Below are 22,951 nucleotides of genomic sequence, written 5' to 3' on the forward strand. Positions count from 1 at the left end.
ATCAGCCGTTTTATAAGAAATATCATTTTGACACATCAAAAACCTATTTTATTATTTTACCACATTATTTTACAATATCCCATTTATCAGATATTTTATCATTCAATTCTATACATTAAAATAATATTTACTACACATTAAAATTATATATTAACTCCTCCCTATCATCATCATCATCAACAACAACAACAACAACAATGTCATAACCACCACTATAGCAACAACAGCCACCAACAACCACTGCCGCAACAACACCGACAGCCACCACTGGCACAAACCCACATCCACCAAATCAAACAAACCCAAAAGCAAAACCCACCACAGTAGGCCGATTGAGAGAGATCCGATGGTGGGAGGTTCCGATGACGTGGTGGACGGTACGAAACTCAGCGGTGTGGCGTGGTGACTGTACAAAGCTCGGTGGCGTGGCATGGCATGGTGATGGTACGAAGCTCGGCGGCGTGGCATGGTGGGATCAGCGTGGTGAGATCGATGATGGCAAGATCGGCGTGGCGAGAGGGCGATGAGAGAACCAGACAAAGAGAGAGAGAGAGAGAGAGAGAGAGAGAGAGAGATGTGTTGCAGACGGAGAGAGAGATATGTGATGGGAGGAGAGAGAAAAGTAAATAAAATAAGCCAAAATATTTTTGGCATTGATGTCCATATCATCTCATATTTGAGACGGTACTGTAACGGTGTGGCAAAATTTTTGAGATTTGGAATACCTAATGAGAATTGGTTTGTGTTTGGTGTGCCAAATGCCAAATATTTGGCATTAGGTACACTTGATGGTAGTGCTTTAAGAAAAGTAAATTTTCAAATAGCTTTTGTAACTCTGTTTTTGGGTACTCCAAAAGAAAGTAACAAAGGAGAGAAGAATATTTAAAACAGTACAAAGTTATGTTTTCAAATCATGAATTTATATTTGAATTTGATTTCAAATCAATTGATTTTAAATATCATTTCAAATCCACCACTGCGCACCCTTAGCGCGATTGCTACTTTACAAGTATTAAGTGTTCATGGGGTGTGGAGGGTAAGAGTCAGGATTCAAGTCTCCAAGATGGAGTTTCACACACATATACACTTAGATTATGTTAGAGTATAATTTCTATCTTATATATATATATATATATATATATTTGTTTCAAATCCAATCTTTAGTGGAGTTTTCAAATCCAATTTATTGATCTTTTAAAACTATTCAAAGAAGGTATTCAAATTTTAATCACTTAAAACCAAATCTACATGCTAAAGTCTTGTCATTTAAAATACACCACAAAATAAATTCATTTGAACCAGAAAAACTCATGAATGAACCAAGCTTCAAAGAATTTATATCAAATGTGCTAAAATAACTACATCAATGGTGTCAAAAGTCAAATTTTTTAGTGCCTAGCTACAGTAAAGTGCCAAAGTATTAATGAGAGAGTGAGAGAGAGAGAGAGAGAGAGAGAGAGGTAAAAGAAAGAATTAAAAAATAAAGAAAGAATATTTCAATAAAGTGGTAAAAAATAGGGTATTTAATGTTGGGTATATTGTAAAATGTGGTGTTAAAATAGATAAAGTAAAATTTGTCATATTTACACTTTTTTCTTCAAAAACTGTCTATATCAGTCTATTTAAAACATTGTAGATTTTAATTTTTGCTACAGTAATTGTGTAAATATACACGGTTATTGCAACTTTGTATTTTATTTTTTTAATAATTTTTTCTCTCACTTCTCACATCAAATTCTCTCTCTTCTCCCCTAGCTCTCTTCCTTATCTATCTTCTCTTAAATCCTAGCAAAATGCTCTGCAAATTCATAAAATCCACTAAACAAATCCTAGATCTAGATCTCAAACTCATCAAACCCATATGGTTTTCCTAAATCTAGATCTCAAACTCACTAAACTCATATACAAAACCATATCATCAAATCCATATACAAATCCATGTGAATCATCAAATAAGAAGAAGAAGAAGAAGAAGAAGATGATGATGAGAGGTCTAGCCATTGAGGTTTTGTGGGGTCAAGAGAGAAGAGAGCTAAGAGATGAGGGAGAACATGATGGTCAAGAGAGATGAGAGAGAATGTGAGAACAAATAAAGGTAAAAATAGTAATAATAAATGAATAAAATGATTATTTAAATAAAATGGGGTGTATAATAGATAATCAAATGTTGGTATTTGTAAAAGTGATTGTACAAAATAGAAAATGTAGGTTCTTATACTAAAATAAACAAAAATATTTAGACAAATTGATGTGAATGCTCTTAACCATCGAAATACTAATGCTTTAACAGTAACTACTAAATGAAATTCCAAGACCAGAATTTTGTAGTTTTCTCCTCCCCCATTCTACCTTGGGGTGTTTTGTAATAGATAATTCCACGACTACTATTTCTTGCCTTGTTTCGCTTTCTTAGTTTTATTATAATTCCGTGTTTTGTAATGGCACTACAAAAAGTTACTTAATTTATTTTACCACATCACTTTACACTCAATATCAATTGTTTTTTTTAGCATTCAGCACATTAAAATAATGTAAACAATACAATAAAATAATATATCCACTACAATAAACAATCATAATCACAACCAAGAGGACAAATAAAAAATATTTTTTTTAGTATAACAATTGGCTGTGCATTGTAACTCAAGAGCCAAAAATTATCCCTTTAGCTCCACTAATGCAGCCCTATTTTTATTTTTTATTTTTTTATATTAGTTGTTAAATTTGGCAATATGACAATTTGACACCACCAATATTAATGCTGTAAATAAAATTGCAATCCTCAAAATAGAGCAATAATTATTAGCAGTAATTAATCGAGTTATGTTTGTGTTATACAAAGTGGCACAACTTGTGACACTACATAACAAGTTGTGAATGGTAAAAAAGTATTATGTATGAGTGAGTTATGAGTGATAAATGGATGTGCAGTACAACTTGTGCCACAGTGTAAGTTGTGCCACAAATTGTGCAACTTTAGGGGGTGTTTGGATTTTTGATTTTCATAACTCATAATTCTGTTTTCATAACTCATAACTCAAAAATGGTGGGACCTATGACTCAAAGCTTATTTGGATTTTGTTTTTAGTTGTTTTTAGTTTTTGTTTCCATTACTCAATTTTCTGATTTTTTAGTGATGAGTTATGGAAACTGAAAACACATTTTAGCTGTTTTCAATTTTCATAACTCTGTTTTCAATAGCATTTCCATAAATAAACACATATGAGTGGGACCTACAATCAGAGTAAAGTCACACCAGCGCGTCTTTTGAGGCTCTCTTCAACAGACACCCTTCACACTTCACATATTTCACACTACCAGATCACAACTCCATTTTCATACCACCACAAGTCTGAGCTTGCCTCTGCCTTGCCCTCACCTCCTCACACATGCAGTCACTGATTGGAGCTCAACCAACCCACACCGCCCCGACCTTGGAAACACCCTTCTCGCGCCGCTGCACCGATCTTCCTCCCCAACCTCTTTCTTAGCTTTTTCACCACTTCGAAGGTATTTTATACATTTGAGCTCGATTTATACATCTGATTTGTTGGTAATATGGTGGTATTTCGCATGGTTTAGATCTATTTCAACCCATAATGGGTGATTGATGGTTGGGTGTTTGCTTCTCTGTTTAATTTTTTTTTCTTTTTTTGATGTTTGGGTTTTCGTTTCTTCAGGTTGGGGGTTTTCGTTTCATCAATGACATCTAGGATTGGAGTCCATCTCTGATGGCAAGTCGTTTCAGCGAGACAATCGTAGGTCCGTGCGGTTAAGGAGCATCCGGAGAGTCTTGTGTCGACGGAGATGGATGACTGGACTCGCCAATGGGCTTCGAGTGGGACTTCCGGCAACTACCGCGCACTGAGTTGCAAGGAAGAAAAAACAGTGAATGAGAATTGCTGGGTCTTGCTGGAAAATAAAAAAGACATAAATTTGATAATATACTCACATGGGTCTTGCTAGGTTTGTGTTTTGATTATAACAGTAAATGAGAATTGCTGGGTTTGTGTCTCTTCACACTTCGTCGGCGTTGCTGGGCTTTGGTGGAGGAGATCGCGTTGTTGGACCCACGTCGGAGAGCTTGAGAAATTTTTATGGGTTTGGGTTTATGCTTTGGGAGGGTGATAGGGCAGAAGGGGAAGGGAAAATGAGAAAAGGGAAAAAGATGGGGATAAAAACCTTTCGCAGGTAACAAAACAGATTTGCTCTGAGCAAGTGACAGGAATGGGGTCTATAAATAATGTGAAAAATATTGAGTGATGACAAGTGAGTAATGGTGCCAAATAAGGTGGGATGTTTTAAGTGATAAGAGATGAGTGACGGAAATTAAGTAGGAAGTGATGAGTGGTAAAAAAAAAAAAATCCAAACAAGGTCTTATGTGTCACAAGTTGTACCGCTTTTACGTGATCCAGCATAGCTAATAAATCAGGTAAGAATTGGAGGGGGTGGACATGACGAGTGCAAGCGTACAAATATGTCATAATCTCTTTCCAGTGAAGCGGCATGGCAATTTGTACGGAAAGCAATCCTCACCATATAAAATAATATATATCCACTTTAATTTATTTTTTATCAGAAAATATCCACTTGATTATTTATTGATAAGTTATTTTTGTGTATGTATTATGTAAGCCACTCATCCACAAATACTCGTTAAATTCCCTTTACCATTTTTCTTCAAACTTTGAACGACCAATTTCTGAAATTGCAGACAACTCCTTTATTTGGCCATAAAAGGAATCTAAATTTTCTTGAACTAGAATAAAAGTCAATAATGGTCCCCCATAAAAAGACCCTTAAAAAAAAAAAAAAAAAACCAAAAAACTAGATCATACTGTATCTCTCTAAAAAGCATTGGTCTCACTCTTTCTCTCTCTTAAAAGCATTGGTGGCTTCGTATCTGGTTTTGTGAGACATGTCAATAGCAGCACTAAAAACGACAACAACCTTGAAACAAAGAAAGGGGGTATTACTACATGAAAATAGGAAATCTGGCCAATTCCTTTATCTCCCACCATCCGTTAAAATTTGCAAATTCAATGAGCTATAGCAGCTAGCTTGGACATACTAGGAGTACTTTTATAGGTAGGGTTCACTGTTGTTGTTGTTATTCTTCTTCTTCTTCTTCCTCTTCTTTTACCTCATAGTGCTTCTACAGTTCTGCTTACTTTCCTTCTTTGAGGTGGGTTGGTTTCAGATTCTTGGCTAAATTTGGCAAAGTTCCGCTTTTTTTTATTCTTCTTTACAAAACCCATCTTTCCCTTCTTTTCCTTTGTCTTTTCTCTACACAGTACAAACCTTCTCTCTCTCTCTCTCTTTCCATTATCACTGCAAGACTTGTTGAAGATCTGCTAAATTAATCGACATTTTGTGGGAAGGTTTGCTTCGATTTTATTTTATTTTTCCCTCGTTTTTTGGAAGAGCAAGTGCAATTTGATTTCTCATATTTTTATAAGATCTTTTTATTTATTTATTTCTAGTTTAATCTGATACATTGAGTTCGAGTTTGCGTTTGTGTACAGGGCCTACAGGCTAATTGTTGTTTTGTGTCTTTTTTTTTTTTTTTTGATGAATGCTTTCTGTCTTTTTTTGTTTTTTGTTATTGTTATTTTGTTCATGATTTACATTCCAGCTTAATTCCCCATTCTCTATCTTCGATCTGATACTTAATTATTCCGTACAAGTATAAATAGATTTTATTTTGATCTTTACCATCTGAAACCCATAACATTGAGTCATTTATTTTCGTACTATATATTCTCGATCTACATATCACATTTGGTACCTCTCTGCATGAATTTTATTATTTAAAGAGAGTTTCTATTTCTATAATACTAGTTTAGACTGATAATTTGGTTTGATGTGAAGGGTGTGTGATCAGTTATCAGGGAAAATGTGTGATCAGTTATCAGGGAAAATGACGAGGAAGAAAATTCAGATTAAGAAGATCGACAACACGACGGCAAGGCAGGTGACTTTCTCAAAGAGGAGGAGGGGGCTTTTTAAGAAAGCTTTTGAGCTCTCTACTCTCTGCGATGCTGATATTGCTCTCATAGTCTTTTCTGCAACTGGAAAGCTCTTTGAGTACGCCAGCTCAAGGTTTCAATCTCTTGTCTCATACATATTTCTACTTATAGAAAAACCCTTTTCCTATTTATAGAATAATATGTCATTGTCCATTCCTTGATCGATTTTTTTCATGCATTCCCTATGATTTTATCACTTCTAAGGTGAGAGAGAGAGAAGATGAGAGACCCAGCTGCTCAAAATAATGAGATTCTAAGAAAAAGGCTGAACAAATCAGAAGTGATTGAAAAATTGTACCATGTAACATCAAATAAAGAAAAAAAAAGTACTATAAAATCTTATGGTTACTGCCGAAGAAGAAAAAATATGAATTCTTTTGGAAAAAAGAAAGAGAAGTGATTGAAAATTGTACTATGTAGCATCAAATAAAGAAAAAAAAAATACTATAAAATCTTATGTTACTGCCAACAGAAAAAAAATATGAATTCTTTTGGCAAAAAAAAAAAGAGAGACTTTAATATCACCTACAAGGGTTTAACGAATGTTGCTGCTACCTATTTTGAAGGTTTTTTTTTTTTTGGGGGGGCGGGGGGGGGGGGGGGACTTGTTTTGAAGTTCTACTAGCCCGTTATTGTGTCTTGTAATATTGCTAATCTAACATTTTATTTTTCTTAAGTTTTAGAGTTGCATCTACTTAGTGTAAAGCCTCAATTAGCTGCCTCAACTCTTCCTTTAATGCCTAATGGTCTTTGTGCTTTTGCACTTCCACCTCTTTGAATCCTCTTTTGTTATCCTGACTAATCTATTCACAGCATTTCTGTAATGATTTCTTCATAAAATATCAAGCAAAGTTATAGGACTCAAACTTAGGAGCAACGTTTGGAATTATAATTTTTTATGTAGAGTAACATATGCCAATTTGAACACTTTTTTTTTAATGTATATATAAAACCTAATGCTAGAGATTCCAACACAAAAATGAGGGATGTTATTATATATTAATTTAAACTAGGTACGTAACAAGCCCCAACCTCACCATCCAATCTCTTTTGATAAACAATTTTCAGTAAACAAACTTCAAAAGAAGTAGATAAAGAGCTTTGAGCAACTTTATGAGGATGGAAATGCGAAGTGGACTGTACATGCTTTAAAAGACAAATCTTTATCGTGAAACACCAAAAAAAATGTTGTCTTATCAATATCCTTAATTTATGCAATTTCTTTATTATTGGCCTCTTCAATAGGTCTGATCTCGTTAAATAACCCTTCTCACTATCTTCTATAGTCATATGTACATATTAATATCAACTTAGTTGTATTGTTATTCTACTTACAAGCAACATCATTAGCCTTGCATTTTGAGTGTACGACGAAAGTTCAAAGGGTGTGCAATTTATTATATTGAGATTGTCAAGTTTTCTTGATTGAGAAGAAAGAAACAAATTATTCTACTCTATGTGAAATATATAAGCAATACTATGACGACAACAACAACAATAGCTAAGCCTTATTCTCAAATTTTTAGGGTCAGACAACAACAACAACATTAGCTAAGCCTTACTCTCAAAATTTTAGGGTCAGTTAATAAACTAGTTAGGGCTAACAACATATATTCTCTTCCGTAATACTATTAATTTGAAGTCATAATCTTCATTACTTCTTTAAGTGACATGTTATGTTTTTACTACTTTTATTAATGTTAATTTTTGTTTCCTATATCTTTCTTTTATCTCCTAAACTTGTATCATACTCTTTCTTACCAGTTCATTAATCGTTTTTCTTTGAATATGATGAAACTATCTCAAGTGACTCTCTCTTATCTTTTCAACAATAGGGGCCACCCTTATCTTAAAGAAAATTTTCTCATTTCAAGTCCTATATTTCCTTGTATTTTCATATATCCTTATTAATATTCTCATTTCAATTATACTCATTTTTTGAATATATATATTTTTTAGCAGCCTAATTTTAGAACTATAGACTATAGTTAGTCTTATAGGTGAATTAAATTATTATAATAAATTTGCAATATTAAAATTTGGAAATGTGTCCAATAGTCGTAAATGCAAAATAGAGACCTTCCAAATTATGTTTTAGAATCTGATTGTCCAAAAGAGACATTATTTTAGCTGTTTGCATATTTCTTTGTCCACGTGGCATACATATTACATGTCTCCTAAATCAAAAACACTGATCTCCCTCCCAATGAGCCTCCTAGAGCAGAAACATTAATCTCCCTCAAAATAAGCGTCTAGTGCTACCCTTAGTAATGCGATTTCTAATATGTACTGCATCATTACCATAGGAAAACTCCTTATACTCTAATAGACCACATCATCACTATATCTAAAGGGGATAAGGGAAAAAAATAATCTTTTGAAACCCTAGCACACTCGATTACACTAGAATCAAGTTGAGTTTGTCACCCACATTGAAGGAAATTAGAAGGCACTCCGAGAGAGGATGTTCCATGCACATGAATTTTGCCAGAAGTATTTGTAAAACTTGCTTAGCAACTAATGAGTAATAAGCTTTTTTTTTTTCGGTGGCTAACGAGGATGTCTAGAGATCTACGAGCAGCTGATTGTTCCTTGAGTGTGTATAGTTTCTATATCCCATACATACCAAGTTATTATAGAGAAGAATTTCTTGTGGGTAACCCAAAAATGCTGGTTAGGAGTCTTTAACTCAAAACCTCATGGATCTCAAGACATCGTAAGAATCACTAGACCAATCCCATGAATTGACACATGTAAGTTATAAGTTGAAACATTTAACCCAAAGATTTTGGGTAGGAGTTTTAAACTCAGAATCTCACGGATCTCATGACATCCTAGGAATCACTAGACCAACCCCTTGTACTTACATTTAAGTTATAAGCTATAACATTTAATTGTATATAATGCATGATCTATGGAGAATTGTATTTTTTGTTAAAAGTAGTGACTCAGTCTTTCTCTCCCATTTTTAATTTCCTCAAATTTGAATAAATTCATTCTTTCTCGTAGGTGAATTAATCACTCTCTTTTGAACATGATCAAACTATCTCAAGTGATTCTTCTCATCATTTTTCATCAATAGGGGCCACCACTACCTTAAATTGAATTTCCTCATTTCTAATACTATTTTTTTTTTTTTTTGGTATTTTCACTTATCCATCTTAACAACTCATTTAAGTTGCACTCATTTTATGAATATGTTGCTTCTTAACAGCTTCACATTCAGTATCATAGAGCATGGTTGGTCTTATAGCAGTCTTATAAAATTCTCTCTTTAACTTGATATATATTATATGATCACACAATATTCTTGATGCACTTCTCCTTTTCATCAACTTTTCTCTTATCTCATAATTCGCATTCTCTTCAATCCATCTATCTTTATGAATTACTGATTCAAATATCAAAAGCTTCTTCTATTTAATATCACTTGACTATTGAATTAACCACCCCTTCATCCTTATTTCTACTTTTGCTAAAATTATATTCCACGTACTCTATTTTAGTCCTATTTAATCTTAAAGCCTTTGGATTCTAGAGTGTCTTGCTAAATTTCTTACTTGGCATTACTCCCCTTCTAATTTCATCTATTAAAATTATGTAATAAAGTAGAAATATCCATCACTAGTCTAAAGAGATATGGATTTAATATTGATTCTTGACTTAAACCTATAGTGATAATAAACTCACTTGTGATGCTTTAACTTGTTTACACACCAGTATTAAATTAATTCTTTAATCACTAGTCATTTTGTTAACAATTAACACTCAAGATCTTATGGAAAAGTTTTGTCTACCAGCATACATCCACACCGCCCAAGCATTCCCAAACTTCAATGGAAATTTCATCCAGTCCCACGGTTTTTCCTATTTTCATCCTCCTTAATGTGTCCTTTACCTAGGTCATCCTAATTCTTTGAAAATCTACAGTATCTATCCTTCGTTGGGTTATTTAATTTGCTCCAATCTTTTATATTGTTAACATTAGAAAGTTTATCAAAATAACTTTTACATCTTTCTTTTAAGGTACTTTTTTTTACCAACACTCTTTGATCTTCCTCTTTAATGCATCAAATATCATTCAAGTCATGTTTTCATTTCTCATTGTCTTAGTAAGTTTATAAATATTCTTCTCCCTCCTTTGTCCCCAACTTGCTATAAAATTTTACATTTAGCCTCTTGAACAGCCCTTTTTGCTTCCCTCTTCGCCACTTTTAATTTTCATTAGCATCATTGACTCAACATCTAGGTAGGTTTCTATATTTCTCTCTCTTTTATTGCTTGAGCCTCCTTATTCCCCCGCCAAGTCTCCCTGTTCGGTCGCCCATGTCCTATAGATTTTCCAAGTCAGTCTTTAGCCACTCTATCAATAACATTAGTCTTTTCATTCTACATCTTATCAACATTTTCATCTAAATTCCATGTGCTCTCTATGATTATTTTTAAATAAATCTTGTTTCTTCCCCTTCAAACCCTACCACCTATTACTTGTATTTTTATTTTTTGGGTTTAATTCCTCTTCTTTTCTAGTTTCTCATACAAATATCTAGTACCACTGCCTTACACTGAGTTGTTACACTCTCTCCCGGCATAACCTTACAATTTTTACAACATGTCATCAATTCTTAAAATATAGCACTAATATTTGATAATAATTTGGTTACTGGTGCGGTTATCAACACACATCCATGAAGTGCCATCCTCCTTTGGCATGAGTAAGATTGATACTACGTAAGGAATCATGTTTTCTCAAAAATGTTCATTCTTCAAAATCTCCATGACTTCTGTATTCAATTCTTCATGCTCCTTCAGATTCATTAAATAGTGCACTTTGTTAGATAGGTTATCAGTACACTAATAAGCTTCCTTTTTCCTTTAGCCACCAATATGTACACCACCCTAGTATTTTTTACCTTATATTACAATTGGACAAAGTTAGAAAATCACTACTCTCCTCTTTGGAAGATGTAGGAGTTTTTTATTTATTTATTTATTTAAATTTTTTTTTAACTTTCTAATTTTAGAGGTATATGTATTTCTATGGCTGTCATATGGATATCATATTGCCAAAGCCACACCCAAAAAGGGAAGGACTAACATCCATGGGGATGGTTTCACACCAAACTTCATCTTTATAATTCTTTCCCATTTCAACATAAACAAGATATCTTCTAGTTACCTTTACCTCTTTACCTTTCTTCAACCATGCTTTTCATTAAGGCTTTAAGATAGGGTTCCATATTCAACTTAAATCATGTCCACCATTTCTTGTGCAACAATGTTCTCACAAAACTTTCCATAAATGATAATGGAACACACCTTTCCATGGGAGTTGCATGTGCATTTGAAGATGCTATGACTAAGTCAATCCTTGTTTGAGTCATTTTAGGAATTACAAATGTCCAATGGATCACCTAATATTCACCTTATTCAATTCAATCTCCTCACATTGCATCATACCCATTATCTTCGTCCAAAAGTCACATACACATATACCATTTTCTTTGGACATTGGTTTGTAGGATAACCAATTTGCCCACACCTAAAAACAAGAAGATTGTCAACCATCTTGACTCGTTTGTTCACCAGCACAACCTTTTAGAGCTATCTTAGGTTGATATTTAGAATAAATTTTAGGTTTTGAGCTACCTTCTCCATTCTTAGAGCTTTCACCTTTGAACATTACCAATTGTCGACCAACGCAACCTTTTTGTTGATCACGTTGAGCAAGCTTAGCATCAGCCTTCAAAAATAGCTAAGCGTTGTGCAATTTCCAAATTTGATTCATCTCTAATTCATCTCAAATTGGCATATCCAATCAGTTAATGTATCTTGATGCAAAACTCATCCAATCCAAATCACATAATCTGGGGTATCACAATTTCTCCCATCCAACTTCTTAATGTCCTTATTGGAGTCTTGTTGCAATGTACGTAGTGTCCTTAAGCTACATGGCATTACTAGGTTGGCTCTGATATCATTTGTTACAACTCGAAGAGACCTCTAGTAACATATGTTCTATACTAAAAAAAAAACCCTAGTCAAGTTATAATTAATGTTTCTTGTAATTGATTATATAACTAAGATAGAGCTAAACCACCGCGCATCCTTGGTGCGATGGTCACTTCACAAGTATAAGTGCTTGTGGGTGTGGGGAGTAAGGGCCGGGGTTCAAGTCTGTAGAGGGGAGCTTCACATGCATATGCACTTAGATTAAGCTAGCATATAATTTCTATCTTGTATATAAAAAAAAGGAAGAAGAAGAAGAAGAAGAAGAAGAAGATAGAACTAATAAATGTCCAATATTAAATTCAACATGCGTCCGTACAAAACACACTAACCCAATCCAATCTGGATAATCCGGGGTATTAGTATCACACTAATTCTATTACACTACTCCTTGCACAACTAATACTACCCTTTTTTTCAAATATAATATTTTTGAAATTATTTTGACACACTATCTTCATTATATTTTTAGTAATTCTTGTAGAGAATTTTTATTCAACGTATTATACTTACCTTTGTTAAAACACTCAAATAGATAGTAGTCAATGTCTTCATTATATAATATTAAAATGCTACAATATGTTATTTATTATCATTCATATCGATTCTGTAACCATATCAAACAAAATGGAGATTGTACAAACTAACACTTTCTGCATACATTTTTCATTGCTGTAATAGTGCAAAGCTCTTCCTTATGGATGTAGATTTTATTCTTCTATGAGATTTTACCTGCAAGCTGTAATTTTTAATTGTTGTAACATTTAAATGCAATAGCTAGAACCAAATCAAAAAGTTTTAAGTCATTTTATTTGATGTTTGTAAATAAGTAAGAAATTAATGTAACCCTTGTGTCAATCAATATAAATAGTTTGTGGGTTCATATAAATGATCACCTTTTATGGTTTGCAATTAGAAGTTTGCATATAGTTTGTGTCAATATCATTTGTGGTTCACATTTTAATTGAGAACGCAGTTAGCCTGGATACAACAGTAGATATGCAAACATGAGATAAATAATTCTTCAGTCACCAGCTCAAATTTCCTTTTCTTAGATTTTAGTCAGAAATAGTAGTATATTATAGTAGTTTATAAGTTCATCCTCATATTCATTTTATTAAAATTAGAGAGAGAGAATAATTGAATGGGCTATCCTTTTGTTGTATGAAGTATGCAGCAGGTAATTGAAAGACATAATCTACACTCAGATAATCTTGGAAAAATGGACCAACCGTCTCTTGAGTTGCAGGTATGATGTTTTGAACTTTTTTAGTTGGTGAATAAGTCATGCAGGTAAAAGGTCATAAGAAACAGAACAGTATTTCAATATAATCTTTTTTGAATCTACAAGAAGTTCCTTTAATTCCCGAGGATAAATTTGAAGTCCGCTAGAAAAACAAAATTGAAAAAAACCATAGAAATTTTATTAATGAAATTTTGAATTACCTTGATGGTGGCATATAAATAGGCAAGTAGACCCTAAAATACCCTAATGGTTTCAAGCAAAAAACTAGGCTAGAAATATTAAAAATTTCCAAAAAAGTCAAAATTATAAATAAAATCCTACAAACTCTAGGAAACGTCCCAAAATAGAGGAGATCTTATTCTGAATTTTAAATTACAAGTTATATAAAAAAGAAATAATTATCATAAACAACAAAAATTAATGACTAACAAATGCCTAAATGAAATAATTTAACCAAAAAGTGGCATAGGCCATAGCCATATCTTAAAACTACCATCCAACAACAACAAATCTTTAGTCCCAAATTTTTTGCGGTCAATTATGGATCCTTAACAATATATTAGGGTTTGCCACGTGTTTTTCCTTCATTCTATTCCATCCGGATATGTAGTGTCTATTACTTACTTACATTACTAGTCCTTTTTAACTAATTGTACCAATGTTATTCTTGGTTTTCATCTACCGTTTTTCCATTACCTTAAATTAACTTCTTCTTTTATGCTGGTGCATTAATCACTCTCATTTGAACATGACCAAATCTCAAGTCACTCTCCCTCGTCTTTTCATCAATAGGGCCACTCCTAACTTTAAGTGGATTATCTCATTTTGAAGCTTATCTTTACGTGTATTTCCATTTATCCATCTTTGTATTCCAGTTGTTTCAATTTAATATTGATGCAGTTAAATTTTAACATTGTCATAAGCAAAAATTATCTAGATTATTTTTTAATCCATTCTCATTAAAATTTCATAACAATTTTGAAACTTACATTTTATTGAAATTTTACCACCATAAGAATAGATAGGAACATTTTTTTGAAACACGTAGACTACTTGTGGCACTCCCAAAATGATGACCCTAACATTTAGGGCAGCATTAAATTTTCTTATTGAAAGATGGATTGGAATTGTGTACATATTTTAGAACAATTGATATATTAAAAGTGCTCACATCACATGACAAAAAAGTGTTCATGAACGGAAATTCTTTATGTTAGCTTGAGAACAGTACCTCCTACACCATGTTGAGCAAGGAAATTGAGGAGAAAACACGTGAACTGAGGTATGCAACTACCTTGCTATCAACTTGTTACTGAAAAGACATGCACATACCACATTAAATTAATGTTGAGAAATGTGTACACCTAACAGGAAAATTAAGGGAGAAGAGCTCCATGGAATGGATATAGAAGAATTATGGAAACTAGAGAAAGTGCTTGAAGTAGGCTTGAGCCGTGTTCTAGAAACAAAGGCTTGTCTCTGTGTTATCTCTGTTTGCTGTAATTCTTGTGGAGTGTTGAAATTTATGCATATTCTCTTAATATCAGAAACCTTTTTGTCTTTCAGGGTGAAAGATTTCTGGAAGAGATCACTGTCCTTCAGCGAAAGGTGATGATCCAAACTTTAAATTTGTGCAAGACATTTTATAGAATTATTATAATTTTGGGAATGGGTTTACGGAATAGATCAGTGCCCTTAAGCAAAAGATCATATAGTTTCAACGAAAAATATCTTTGCTTTAGTGATGAGCCGCTCCATAATCAATGTTATCATGGTAAAATATTGAAATAGTAGGTGGAAAGAAAGAGACAGAGAAGGTAAGAGAGAAAGAACACAAGGATTTTATTTTATTTTATTATTATTATTATTATTATTTTTTTGCAGAGGAACACAAGAAATTAAAGTGGTTTGATCTTAGAGGCCTACATTAGCAGTAGAAAGTGTTAACCACATCTTTACCATTGAATTATGTGTATTACAATGTATTTATTGAAGGGAATTAGTAGTAGACTAACTCTATGTTAACCCTAGGAATACATTAATATAGTTAGGACTTTGTTAGGACTACAATAATATAATATAAGCTTCTGCACTAAATCCATATTGTTGGTAAATGTGATTAAATAGTTTTAAATTATGAGTAGTTGTAGAACAAACTATTTTATCATCCAAAATGAATGGTGTTGATGCAAGTTGGTACATTTCATAAAAAATATAGCTGAGCAGTCTTGGATTTGTAAAACTTTTTCAGCCTTTTGCCAAGGTCTTTGTATGTGCACTGCGTAGGGAAAGGAATTCACATGGCAAGCAACCACCATTGAACCTTTAGTTGAAATATTGTCCTCATAATTTCAGAACTGAATGTTAAATTGTTTATCCTATAACCTGACTTAATACAATTTTGATTGCCCCATAAATGGGTATCAATTTCTTAAGATGGGCCTCTATGAGAAGTTTGGTACATATAGGCATACTATATTGTATTTTGTGTTTAAGGCTAAGATGTCTTAATAATTTTCTGTGCATCTTATTCTTTTAATGCAGGGAGCCCAACTGATGGCAGAAAACCAACGATTAAAACAGGTAATAGGTCTCTCTCTTTCTTTTTTCGTTATTTTGTTTTCCATTTTTTCCCCTTTCTATTTCAGTCATAAAAATGTCTCTTCCACAGATGGAGAATATGTTTAGCACTCAAACACATGTACTTGAACAAGGTCGGTCATCTGAGTCAATCAGCAATATTTGCAACTCAGCTGATCCTTCTCAAGACAATGACAGTTCAGACACTTCTCTCAAGTTGGGGTAAGTTTGTAAAATTCCATTGATTTCAAATGTTTTCTCTTCTTCTCTTCTTTTTTTTTTTTTTTTTGGGTTGGGGGGGTGTTTCTGGATGAAGTATGAAATAAGATTTAGGATTCAATCCAAGTATATTTACATCAAACCTCAATATTTAGGGGCTTTATATTTACTCAAGCATGTAGTTGTAGTTCAATAGAGGAACTTGACCAAACTGAGAAATCTGTCTTGAGGTTTAATTATTTCTCTGGATTTAGCATTACATTAAGTACTAACATACTATATGTTGGAAATAAAACAAAAATATTGATGGGCCATTCCTCTCTTACTCTCACAAACACTCACACACTACTTGGTGTATAGAAGAGACTCACACTCACAAATTAAATAAAGAGAGAGAGAGAGTGGAGAGGGAAGAGTTATAACACTTTAATATTTTGTATTTCTCTTCAACTCTTGCATAGAACTTGACGGATGAATAGGTTTATATAGTACACCATCCAACCTCTAACTCCCTCTACATTTATTTTTTTGACTCTTACATTCATAAATACCACACATAACTTCAATAAACCTCCCACTACATTTCACTTATGAAACTTCCACTTATTTATGAAAGGTTAATTAAAAAGAAGTTTAACTTCTAACATTCCCCCTTAAACTTGTTTTCTTGATTACTCCAAGTATGGCTTGTAGCTTGTTGAATGTGTCATACTTGAGTGGTTTAGTGAGTATATCTGTGACTTCACAAACTCAAGATGAACTTCCTTTCTTGCAATACATTCTTGAATAAAATGATACCTTGTGTCGATGTTTTTGCTTCGGTCATGAAAGACTGGATTCTTTGCAAGAGCTAGTGTTGACTTATTGTCCACAAATATCTTCTTAGCTTCATCTTGCAACATTTGCAACTCCTTTAACAAATTTCTAAGCCAAATTGCATGACAAACACTGGAGGTAGCAACAACGTACTCAGCTTCACAAGTGGAAAGTGTCACGATTGGCTGCTTCTTAGACGTCCATGTAAATGTAGTATCACCCATATAGAATACAAAACCAATAGTACTCTTTCTATCATTAGTGTCTCTAGCCCAATCACTATCACTATAGCCAACAAGTTTAAAATCTTTAGAGGGTGAATACAATAGTCCATAATCCAGTGTACCTTTTAAATAGCAAAGAATTCTCTTGGCAGTCTTCAAATGAGTCATCGTCGGGGCTTCCATGCAACGATTAACTAGTACAACGCCAAAAAGAATGTTTGGTCTTGTGCATGTTAAATACCTGAGACTTCCAACCAAACTCTTGAAGAATGTTGGATTAACCTTCTCTTCATCGTCATGCTTTAATAACTTCACTCCACATTCTACAGGGGTGCTAACTAGATTGGAATTTAACATCTCAAACTTCTTGAGAATATCCTCTGCATAACCTTCTTGGGAAATAAAAATCCCATCCTTCATCTGCTTTACTTCAATGCCTAGATAATAGGCCATAAGTCCAATATCTGTCATTTCAAACTCCTTAGTCATTGCTTTCTTGAAGTCTTCATTCATACTTGGATTGTTGCCTGTAAAAATCAAATCATCTACATACAAACAAAAAATTAAGATATCTCCATTTTTATGCACCTTACAATAAAGCGCATGTTCACGTGGGCATTTAGAAAACCGATTAACTTGGAAATATTTTTCAATTCTACTATTCCAAGCTCTTGGTGCATGTTTCAGGCCAAATAGAGCTTTCTTCAACTTCAAAACTTTATCTTCCTGCCCCTCTACAACATTGCCAATAGGCTACTTAACATAAAATTCTTCCTCAAGGTAGCCATTCAGAAATGCGGATTTTACATCCATTTGGAAAATTCTCCATTGATTCTGAGCTACTAAAGAAATTAGCAATCGTATAGTTTCCAAACGAGCAACTGGGGCAAATACCTCATCATAATCAATACCTTGTCGTTGACTACAGCCTTTCACCACCAATCTTGCTTTTTATCTCTCTACCTGTCCTTTTGCATTCTTCTTCAACTTGTACACCCATTTTACACCAGTTGTCTTCTTTCTAGTTGGAAGAGTTGCAAGCTCCCATGTATCATTCTTCTTTATTGCCTTGATCTCTTCGTCCATAGCATCTCTCCATTTTTTGTCTCGCACCGCTTCTTCAAATCCTTGTAGGTTCACAATCAGCAAATAGACAAAAAAGTGTTAAACCATCTATAATCTCTGTTGAATCATAAAGATCCTGGAGACTTCTCATTTTTCTTGGTCTTTCACTAGAACTTCCTTCTAGTAATGACGATGATGGACTTTCATGAATGAGAGATGATGCTGCTGGTGATGGAGGTGGAGTGATAGGCTCTTCTTGAACTTCATTCCCTTGATCTTCCTCTTCAAATAGAGGAAAGAAATCATACTTCTCTTCTTCTTGGTTGCTCCATTCTCATGTGTCTTCTTCATTGAATTCCACATCTCGACTAACAATGACTTTTCCAGTGCTCAAGCTTATAGCCCTTAGAGCTTGGATCATAGCCAATGAACACATACTTCTTCCTTTTATCATCTAGCTTGGATCTCTCTTAATTTGGTACATGTGCATAAGCAATGCTCCCAAATACACAAAGATTGGAAACTGTAGGCTTCTTCCTACTCCAAGTTTGTTGTGGGGTTTTTTCTTGTACACTTCTTGTGGGGCAACAATTGGACAAATAGATTGCACAATCTATAGCTTCAGCCCAAAATTCTTTAGGCATTTTCTTGCTCTTCTACATGCTTTTGGCCATATTAAGAATTGAATGATTCTTTCTTTCTACTACACCATTCTGTTGCGGTGACCTTGGAACTGTTTGAGGGCAGCAAATCCCATTTGCTTCACAAAATTCTTTGAATTCATTTGATGTGAATTTGCCTCCTCTATCAGATCTTAAGGCCTTAATTACTAAAATCATCAATAAAGAGAAGAAAGTAGTTACTTTTACCAAGTGATGATGGCTTGATAGGTCCACACACATCAGTATGAACAAGTTGCAATGACTTGGTTGCTCTTGTACTAGCTTCTTTTGGAAAGCTCTTCCTTGATTGCTTGCCATGGAGACATCCTTTACAAAGCTGGTTAGGATGCTCAATGTAAGGCAATCCTCTCACCATTATCGTCTTTGCCAACAACTGTAGTCCTCCAAAGTTTAAGTGCCCAAATCTTAGATGCCAAAGCCAAGAAGAATCTTTAAAACAAGCCTTCAGACATCTAATAACATCATGTTGAATATTTAACAAGAACATTCTATTTCTTGTCATAGGCACATTAGCCATCACATTATTTTTATGATCCCTTATTAAGCAACTATGATCTTTCAACTGTATATCATAGTTTTTCTCAAGGAGTTGTCCCATAATCAAAATATTAGTTTTCATGCTTGGCACACAATATACATCAAAAACAAATTGATGATCTTCTTTCTTTAAACGGATAAGAATTTTACCGATCCTCTTCACTGAAACTTTGGATGAGTCACCAAAGGTAACATTCCCGACCACCGATTCATCAATCTCCATAAACATCCTTTTATTCCCACACATATGGTTGCTAGCACCAGAGTCAAGATACCACGCACCATTTTCTTCTCTGTCTTCTTCTTTGTATGCCAACAATAAAGTCGGCTCCACTTCTTCATTCTTATCTTCAATATTGTTAGTTTTCTCCTCAACAGTGTCAGCGGCATTTTTACATTTAGAAGCATAATGTCCATATTTTTGACAATTATAACATTTAATGTTAGACTTATCATACCTTCTTCTGTATGGTCTTGAGAAACTTCATCTTCCATGATCTCTTGTGGATTGTGAACTTTGACCCTTCTCTTCATAATTGGGAGAGTTTTGACCATTCCTTCCTCCAGATCCTCTCCCTCTACCACATCCATGTCCTTGGCCTCTTTGGCTACTTCCACGCCACCCTTTCTCATTCAAGGTGAGCTTTGCTTGTAGGACTTGCTCCAAAGGTTCTTGCTTCTTCTTATTAAGCCTTTCTTCATGGGCTTGTAATGATCCCATGAGCTGGTTAATGGTCACTGACTCCAAGTCTTTTGATTCCTTAGTCACCACAACGATATAGTCAAACTTAGAAGTTAATGACCGTAGGAATTTTTCTACCACACGAACATCATCCAAGTTCTCACCATATCTCTTTAATTGATTTATAATTGCTAACACCCTTGAAAAATAATCTTAGATAGATTCATGACCTGTTTGTTACTGTTGTTTAAACAACAGTTTTTTGTGTTTAAACAATATTATACGTATTTTCACACTTTTTCACCCACATGTATTTTCAAAAAATACAAACAACAGTACTAGAAATCTCTTACCAAACGGGCCCTTACATTCTTCCATGGGCAAACCTTCAAACTTGCCTCTCAATGTTTGAAGGCGAACTTTCTTCACTTTATCAAATCCTGTTAGAGAGTTTTTAAGAATCTCCCATGCTTGCTTAGATGAAGTTGCATTTGTGACTTTCTCGAACATGATTTCATCCAAACCTTGATAAATCAACGTAAGAGCTTGTTGATCTTTCTTCCGAGCCTTTTGTAAGGCTTCCTTTTAGTTTAGAGTCAAAGATTCTTCATCTTGTGACTCCACATAACCTTTCTCCACAATCTCCCACGCATCTTGGGATCCGAGCAACGCCTTCATTCGGATACTCTAATTTGCAAAGTTTTGTTTGGTAAGTCAAGCAAATTGGAATGACACCATCCCATTGGCAATAGCCATTCTCACCATGAACCGATTGGCTCTGATACCACTTTGTTGGAAATAAAACAAAAAAATATTGATGGGCCTTTCCTCTCTTACTCTCACACACTACTTAGTGTATAGAAGAGACTCACACTCACAAATTAAATAAAGGGAGCGAGTGGAGAGGGAAGAGTTAGAACACTTTAATGTTTTATATTTCTCTTCAAGTCTTGCATAGAACTTGATGGATGAATAGGTTTATATAGTACACCATCCAACCTCTAACTCCCACTACATTTATTTTTCTAACTCTTACATTTATAAATCCCACACATAACGTCAATATACCTCCCACTACATTTAACTTATGAAACTCCTACTTATTTATGAAAGGTTAATTAAAAACAAGTTAAACTTCTAACAATATATTCTTAAATCCATTTTAAAGTAAATCTGGGCTTATTTGGTACTGAAAGATAAATTTGGTGGCGAAATTAATGGTTGCAACCACAAGGTGATGTCACTTTCAACTCATCATTGAACAATTTGTTTGTTTGTGTAGCAACTTAACTATCATCATTGACACCACCGCATACCCTTAGTGCGATGGTCACTCCACAGGTATAAGTGCTTGTGAGGTGTAGGGGGGTAAGGACTAGGGTTCAAGTCTCCAAGAGAGAGTTTCATACACATATACACTTAGATTAGGCTAGAGTAGAATTTCTATCTTGTATAAAAAAAAATTTAAAAAAAAAATCTCATCATTGACTGCATGCCAAGAAATGCATGCTGCTACTATAGAGAAACCGTTTGCCTTAGTGCATGTTTCTATGTCTTGCAGGCTACCTTTCCCTAAATGAATTTGAAGTATAGTGAAGATGAAGAAGCATACACGGATTCCCTTTTCTCAAATACAAAAGAAAAAAAAAAAAAAGCCATGTCGAAGTAAATATAAATCCTAGCTCAGAGTTGTAATTAAGTTTCTGTAAGACCAATTTATTTCCATCAGTTGATTCAAAGAGAGTATGTATGTGGTAAATTTTGGATGCTAAATCATGTTTATGGATAAATCAAATTTGTTTCAATGGAAAATAAAGTAGAAGGTGATGGGAAAGGTTGCTTGTACAGTAGAGACTGATCTTGGCAAGACATACTATTGATAATTTGCATAAGATGAACTGGAACTCAGATGCTTGAAGAGCAGCAAAAGTATTAGTAATTCCAGTAATTTCTTCCAATATCGATGACATGGTAATCCTCAAACAACATATATATTTATACTTTGACAATTGTGCTTATGTTTGTAGGGTTTGCTCCCTTCCTTAAGTTGCATAGTTCGAGTTCTTGATGACAATTCAGGGCATGAAATTGAATCACAATTCTGCAATAGGTTTGTTTATCTATGTGTGATTGCCTTTGAAGTATTACATGTCCGCCTTCACATTTCTTTATTAAGAATGGGGCTTTTGAGTACATTTGGTTTAAGGTCTAAATTTGTTAATGTATACTTTCAAGTAAATCTTGCTCCATCAAGTAACTCTTGTGTGCTTCCTATAATTTTGGAATACAGATTCTTGCTACAAATTGGGAAAAATGATATCATAATTCATAATATAATATGATCCCACTGTGCTTTTATTATTTCTTTTTATTGAATTTTTCTAGGGTAAATTGTTCTTCTATTTCATAGTCTTCCTTGACCTATAAAATGCATGTATTATCTTAACCATCGCCGCCAAAGAAAATTCAAGACCTGTACTTCACAAATTTCAGCCATTTTCACCGGTAGTTGTCTTGGCTCTCTCTCTCTCTCTCTCTCTATATATATATATATATGTATGAAAAAAATGAAAGTAAATTAATATAGCTACATTTTAAATTATATGCTTACATATCAAAACTGCGTCATATGTATGTAGTTTGGTATTCACTCTCAAGTTACTCATCATAATTTTCGTTTAACATGTTAGGGCTAGCTAAGACTTATAAATCAAATGTCAATGACTTTTTTAGGTCCCTTTTTTAAAGTTCTTCGTGAAATAGAGAAAAATGGGGTTTTTTTTTTTTTTCCCCCTTACTTTTGGGACATAGAAAATTGAATTCAAATCACTAAAAATAGAAACAAAAACTTGATCCATGA

At 33.8% G+C, this 22,951-nt stretch overlaps 1 protein-coding gene across 15 annotated transcripts in view; it reads left to right on the forward strand.

The window, feature by feature from the left end:
* Nucleotides 1–4,816: 4,816 nt before the first annotated feature.
* LOC115968134 (MADS-box protein JOINTLESS-like) overlaps nucleotides 4,817–22,951 on the forward strand; it is a 28,926-nt gene continuing 10,791 nt past the window's right edge. For 7 of the 15 annotated variants that reach the window (XR_004086670.1, XR_004086669.1, XR_004086671.1 and 4 more), the window contains exons 1-8: nucleotides 5,107–5,382; nucleotides 5,873–6,103; nucleotides 13,210–13,288; nucleotides 14,503–14,567; nucleotides 14,657–14,756; nucleotides 14,852–14,893; nucleotides 15,830–15,868; nucleotides 15,957–16,087. Coding sequence is in view for 9 of the 15 variants with exons in the window: in XM_031087399.1 (XP_030943259.1) it covers nucleotides 5,898–6,103; nucleotides 13,210–13,288; nucleotides 14,503–14,567; nucleotides 14,657–14,756; nucleotides 14,852–14,893; nucleotides 15,830–15,868; nucleotides 15,957–16,087 (662 nt within the window). In the remaining 6 variants the exon portion in view is untranslated. The other 8 variants (XR_004086674.1, XR_004086673.1, XM_031087401.1 and 5 more) reach the window with 7 other exon arrangements.

This window comes from Quercus lobata, chromosome 11 (genome assembly GCF_001633185.2).
Source record: "Quercus lobata isolate SW786 chromosome 11, ValleyOak3.0 Primary Assembly, whole genome shotgun sequence".
Classification (NCBI taxonomy): domain Eukaryota; kingdom Viridiplantae; phylum Streptophyta; class Magnoliopsida; order Fagales; family Fagaceae; genus Quercus; species Quercus lobata.